This window comes from Fusarium redolens (genome assembly GCF_020744475.1).
Source record: "Fusarium redolens strain MPI-CAGE-AT-0023 chromosome Unknown BKA55scaffold_32, whole genome shotgun sequence".
Lineage (NCBI taxonomy): Eukaryota > Fungi > Ascomycota > Sordariomycetes > Hypocreales > Nectriaceae > Fusarium > Fusarium redolens.
In genome coordinates this window covers 327,830-333,963 of record NW_025763695.1, presented here as the reverse complement: position 1 = coordinate 333,963, position 6,134 = coordinate 327,830, and the positions used below count along the sequence as shown (strand labels likewise).

Sequence of the window (6,134 nt, the reverse complement as noted above, 5' to 3'; positions counted from 1 at the left end):
AAGTATGGCAATGAAAGCCCCCACGTCCCACAGAATTCATACATGGGCATCGGCCGGCCAACATCCCAGTTACCCTCTGATAGGTCTACTCTTCTCCGTCTTAAATGTCAGAGTTGCGTGATGATCCTAGTAGATGTGCGGCGAAACCCAGTAGCAAATACATCAGTGATACAAGGTCAAGAGCCAGTCCACTGCCAATTTCTGTTCTCTCCTCTGAATGCTTCCCTGTGCAAAGTAGACACGAGCTCTCTTGCAGCAACAATGTATTTGTAGACACCCATAAATTCTTACGAAACTAATCCCGGGTATCACGGCTGGAACCAACAGATGACTCCCAAAAATGAAAGTAGAACGAGATCCTTCGGTTTCCCGGGTATCACGGGTGGAACCAAAACGTAACTCCGAGAAAGGAAAAAAAAAGAGACCGGTCGGTTTTACAAAAGTCCCTCCAGCGCTGGCTTTGTAGATTCGTCCGGTCAACTCGTACGTTTCGAGAAGAACAGGGCGGTAGCAAACCTAGCCCGATCGAGAAATGGGTTTAAAGTTATCAATCTATCAAACGAATAATCTCGGATGATCGAGCAACCAAGTTTCGCTTCTGCATTAACCTCGTATTCGAGTGGAAATTGGATCCTGTGTGGACCGTGGATGCAGTGATTGGCCGAAGACGAAATGCCATGGGTCCCTCACAGAGCCAACACGAAGGTCAGGAGATTGATAAGTTGTTATTTTTTGGTCCATTTTTTTCTTTATGGATGCAGGTAGGGTAGCACGGTGTGTGCTCCTCTCTTTACAGTAGAGTAAGTAATAGGAAGTTAAGGAAAAAACTTACTTGCCATATACTTTATATTAGTAGTATTTAATAACCTTAAAGAAAGTATAGTAATAGTATTAAGGCTATATTTAATAACTATATTTATCATATAGTATATATATCTAATAAAGAACTTAACTTAATAGAAGTACTTAGTTTAATAATATTTTTATTTAAATAAAAAAAAACATAATAATATTAGTCGTTTTATATATTAGTTAACCCTTATAACCTACATAATAGGAAGGTTACATATGTTTTTTCTCGTCTGCATTTATCAATTAATCCATCCTAGATCCTTGCAGCATTATCCGCAATGGTACATCTCTCTCTCCCTGTACCCTTACGGCTGGTGATTGCGCCGTTATCGGAGTCATCACAGATTGTAAGGATCTCGGACAGGGCTTGTCTCTCGCTCACTCTTCTCTTTTTGACCCTTCTCACACTTCTAGCTTGGTTTCGACTCTGTAGTCACAGAAGCGCCAGTGTTGAACACCATGCGGTCAAGCAGCCAACCCAGTGTCCGCGAGGCATCGCACCTTAAAATGGTAAGTAATAGCATACAATCCATTGCAGAATGTCACGGCCGGAACACAGATTGACATTGGTTCAGACCCAGAGGGTCAAGGATATATTCCGCAAGTTCTTTGCATTTATACACCTTCTCTTTTCTTTGGGCTACACAAAGCTCGATGCTCTTCTCATCGCTGCTGGCACCTTCTTCGCGATCGCCTCGGGCATTCCGTTTCCCCTCCTGGGAATCGTCTTCGGTGAATTGATCAACGACCTCAATACTACAACCTGCTCCGAAACGGCGTCGGCGTCGGCATCGGCGTCGAATGATGTCACGAATGGTGTGCGAAAAAAGGTGCTCTACGTTATCTACATCACCATTGCCAACTTCTGCTTCATCTACATCCACTGCAGCTGCTGGAGTTACGCCAGCGAGCGCATCGCTCGACGATACCGCCGACGCTATTTCCAGAGCATCATCAGACAAGAAACGGCCTATATTGAAGGACTTCCCTCTGGCGACGTTATATCACGGCTGGTGCGTGACATTGAAGTGGTGCAGTCTGGTACCTCTGAAAAGGTTGGTATTCTCATCTCCACTGTCTCATACTTCGTCACGTCGTACATCGTTGCCTTTATGAAAGCCCCCAAGATTGCGGGCATGCTGGTCTCAGTAGTGCCCTGCTACTTCCTCATGTCGTACGTCGGAGGTTATTTCATCAAGAGATACGCGACTCGCATCAATAACCACGTCGACGCTGCCACCGCTATCGCCTCCTCCAGTCTGTCGCATCTTCCACTCGTGTATGCCTTTAGCTCCGGTGATCGTCTGATCAGGTTGTTCTCTGATCACCTTCTTGAGTCACGCAAAGACGCCCTCAAGAAGGCTGGCACGCACGCAGTGCAACTTGGTCTTCTGTACTTTATCGCGTACAGCTCCAACGCTTTAGCCTTCTGGGCTGGCTCTCGTCAGATAGCCGAAGCTGTTGAATCCAATCAAGGTGGCGTGTCTGTCGGTGCAGTTTACACTGTCATTTTCGTCTTGATCGACGCGTCTTTTATTCTCAGCCAGGTGGCGCCGTTCATTCACATGTTTGCTGCTGCCGCTGGCGCTTCTGATCGCCTACAATCAGTCATCAACAGGGACTCTCTCATTGACGGTACGTCAGGAGAGGGCGACACATACGCTCCCTTTGGTGAGGAAGACATCGTCTTTCGTGACGTGCACTTCTCCTATCCTTCCCGCCCCGATACACTTGTATTGAATGGATTCAATCTGGCGATCCCTCCCCGACAACATACAGCGATTGTGGGACCATCTGGAGGCGGCAAGTCCACTGTACTATCTCTCCTAGAGCGCTTCTACGATCCGGCATCCGGACAGTTGCTGATCGGCAGCCAACGCTTCCAGGACTTGAACGTTAAGTACCTCCGAGGCAGTATCGGCTATGTACAGCAAGAGCCGACATTATTCGATCGCTCCATCCTTGAAAATATTGCCGATGGGTTGGCAAACTCGTCTAACGAGAGTTACAAGGATCTGACTTCCGTGGTCTTGGGTTCCGCTCTGGCTGATCTCGCAGCAAGCATACGCAACGGCATGCCAGCAAACGAAGCTATTCGTTCACATGACCACAGGGTGGCCAGAATAGTTGATTTGGTTCGACAGGCGGCGGCGAGTTCAAATGCGTTAACATTCATCGAAACAATGGCGCATGGCCTAGCCACAATCACAGGGCCTGCCGGCAGTCAACTCAGCGGTGGGCAGAAACAGCGAATTGCTTTAGCACGCGCTTTAGTTCGTGATCCCTCAATCCTGATCCTTGACGAGGCCACGGCAGCCTTGGATTCGACCAGCGAAATGCTGATTCAAGACGCGCTGGCCAAGCTACAAGATCGTGTTACCATGGTATCGATAGCTCATCGACTTGCCACTGCCAAAGATGCCAACAAGATTGTGGTCGTCGATAAAGGCAAAGTGGTTGAGCAAGGTCCCCACGCTGAACTGGTTGCCAAAGGTGGCGTTTATGCCAAAATGGTCCAGTCCCAGAACCTCGAGACGCTGGAAATGCCAGTCATGTCTGAGGATACTGTGAGCCCCTATAAGAGTTCTATCCACTGTGAGTTGCCTGATCTCAGAAGCAAGGAAATGCCGGTCCAGGAGAGCGTTCGCAAGACCTCTGGCGAGGAAACCAAAACGCGAACTGGCTCAGATGACACGGTAGAGGAGCCGGACAACTTGAATCCTCCTAGGTGGCTCACCGCCAAATTCATGTTCGCATTGGTCCGTCCTAATATCGGTTATCTTATCCTCGGTCTTTCTGCGTCCGTCATAATTGGTGGTAGTTACATTGCGGAGGCTGTCATCTTTGGCCACACTGTCAGCAGCCTGAGCCCTTGTGGAGGAGCAGATAATATCCGCCACGGAGGTCACCTGTATGGACTTCTGTTCTTCATCATGGCTCTGGTAGAGTTCTCGGCGAACGTCGTCGGTGGATGTGCGTTTGGCTGGGCAGCCGAAAAGATTCTGACCCGGGTTCGAATCCTCTCTCTCAAATCTCTCTTGAGTCAGACCTTAGGATGGCATGTTATGGGTGATCGCACCCCTGGAACTTTGATCAGTTACATCATTAGCGATGCCAGTGCGCTGAGCAACATCACTGGCTCCACCGTTGGCCTTGTTCTCGCTGCCGCTGTCAATTTAGTTGCTGGGCTCGTCGTCTCTTTCGCCATTGCTTGGAAGATTGCCATCGTCCTGGCCCCGTGCATTCCTGTCCTCCTCGCTTCAGGCATAATGAAACTACGGACGCAAGCAAAGTTCGCTGAGAGACATCAGAAGGCATTTGCCCAGGCAACTTCGATCACTGTCGAGGCCGTCGACAACATTCGGATAGTGTCGGCTTTCTCGCTGGAGACCCAGTCAAACGTTCGATATGAGCATGCATTGCGAGAACCATATCAGGAGACGCTGCGTTCAATTGCATATGGCAACGTCTTCTTGGCTCTTGCTTTCAGTATTAGTAACCTTGTGTATGCCCTGGCTTATTGGTGGGGTACTCGACAGGTGGTGGCTGGTCTTTATTCTCAGACCCAATTCTTCATTATTCTGCCTGCCCTCCTCTTCAGTACCCAATCATGTAGTCAGATGTTCGCTCTTGCACCTGACATTTCCAAGGCGGGGCTTGCGGCATCTAATATTCACAAGCTACTCACCACAGACTCGGCAGATGACGAGCTGAACCCTCAGAGCTGCGGCCAGAAAGCCGGCAACTACAAGTTGCTTCTTTCTGAAAAGCTCTATGACACAGAGGCGGCGGGCTCGAGCGTTCCACTTTCATCTCGTGAGGGCATGTCCATCCAGTTGCGAGACGTACACTTCGAGTACCCATCACGACCTGGGCATCCAGTCCTCTGCGGCGTTAGCTTGAACATTCAGCCGGGTCAATTCTGCGCCCTGGCTGGCCCAAGTGGTTCAGGCAAGTCCACCATCTTCACAATGCTGGAGCGATTTTACCGCCCTAATCGTGGAGCTGTGGTCATGGACGGGACCGATATTACACGCCAACTTGGAACCGAATTTCGGGACGACATAGCGCTTGTTCCCCAAGAAAATGTGCTTTTCGAAGGTTCCGTCGCCTTCAATCTTGGCCTGGGTGCTCGACCCGGTTATCAGCCAAGCCAGGAGGAGATGGAAGAAGCTTGTCGCGCGGCCAGTATTCACGATGTGATTATGAGCTTGCCCCAAGGCTACCAGACGCTGTGCACCCATGATGGCAAGCAGTTCTCCGGTGGCCAGCGTCAGCGACTATCAATCGCGCGTGCTCTGCTGCGTCATCCACGCCTGTTGTTGCTCGACGAGTCTACTAGTGCATTGGATGGCGAGTCTGAGAGGCGAATCCAAGATGCACTTATGGCATTGAAAGGTCGCACAACCATCATCGCCATTGCACATCGCCTGAATACTATTCAGCATGCAGACTGCATCTTCTTGATTGAAGGAGGCCAGTGTGTGGAGCAGGGCACTCATCATGAGCTCATTGAACGCAGCGAAACATACCGCTCAAGCGTCATCCAACAATCCATCCAATCCTAGATCCACAATTATAACAGTTATTTTCGTAGAAGCCACTGGCTGCGCGACCCTTTAGCGTAGGATTTTGTATTTACTATAGATCAATGCATTAATCTTATCGCTGATATTAAAATAGAAGCGGAAGCTGAAGTCGTGATCTGCTGAAAAGCCGAGGACCGGCATGTATGTGTCCATATGGTGACACAGCCGTTGAGGTCTTACATTCACTTTGCTCGGGTAGGGTCTAGAGACCGACCCCCATGCTTTCCTTTCCACCGTAGGTGCCTGTGCATTAAGCATGGGGGGTAGACTGACTAGGTAAAGTGTTACGACCCTAGCGGTTACTTCACGTGAGCCCCATTATTGTTCCCAATCACAGGAATAGACCCACTCTCTCAAATTAGACCGACCTTCCAAACAGTTCAGTCTACTAATAAGATAAGGACTAAAGACTCTTTTTTAATAATCTATCTAGACTAATATATAAATATTACCTGTTTATAAGAGATTAATTCTACTTTATTATTAATCCTTATTATAATCTTAAGTATATAAATTATATTTATTAATACTTTTATAGATTTTAGCTTATTAGCTATTAATAAAACTTCTTTATATTAATTAAGCCTAATATATATTAAATTTACTATTAAGAGATATAATACTTTAATAATACTTAATATATACCTTATATAATCTGCTAATAATAAACCTAATATAGCTTAGTTTAATATA

The 6,134-nt window shown here is 47.8% G+C and overlaps 1 protein-coding gene across 1 annotated transcript; it reads left to right on the top strand.

Moving 5' to 3' along the window:
* Nucleotides 1–1,311: 1,311 nt before the first annotated feature.
* On the top strand, nt 1,312–5,420 carry BKA55DRAFT_600042 (multidrug resistance protein 1, 2, 3; the record flags this gene model as incomplete). Its single annotated transcript, XM_046196468.1, has 2 exons — nt 1,312–1,362; nt 1,434–5,420. 2 exons carry the CDS (start codon nt 1,312–1,314, stop codon nt 5,418–5,420), a joined length of 4,038 nt encoding a protein of 1,345 aa, XP_046041531.1.
* Between the last annotated feature and the right edge of the window lie 714 nt (nt 5,421–6,134).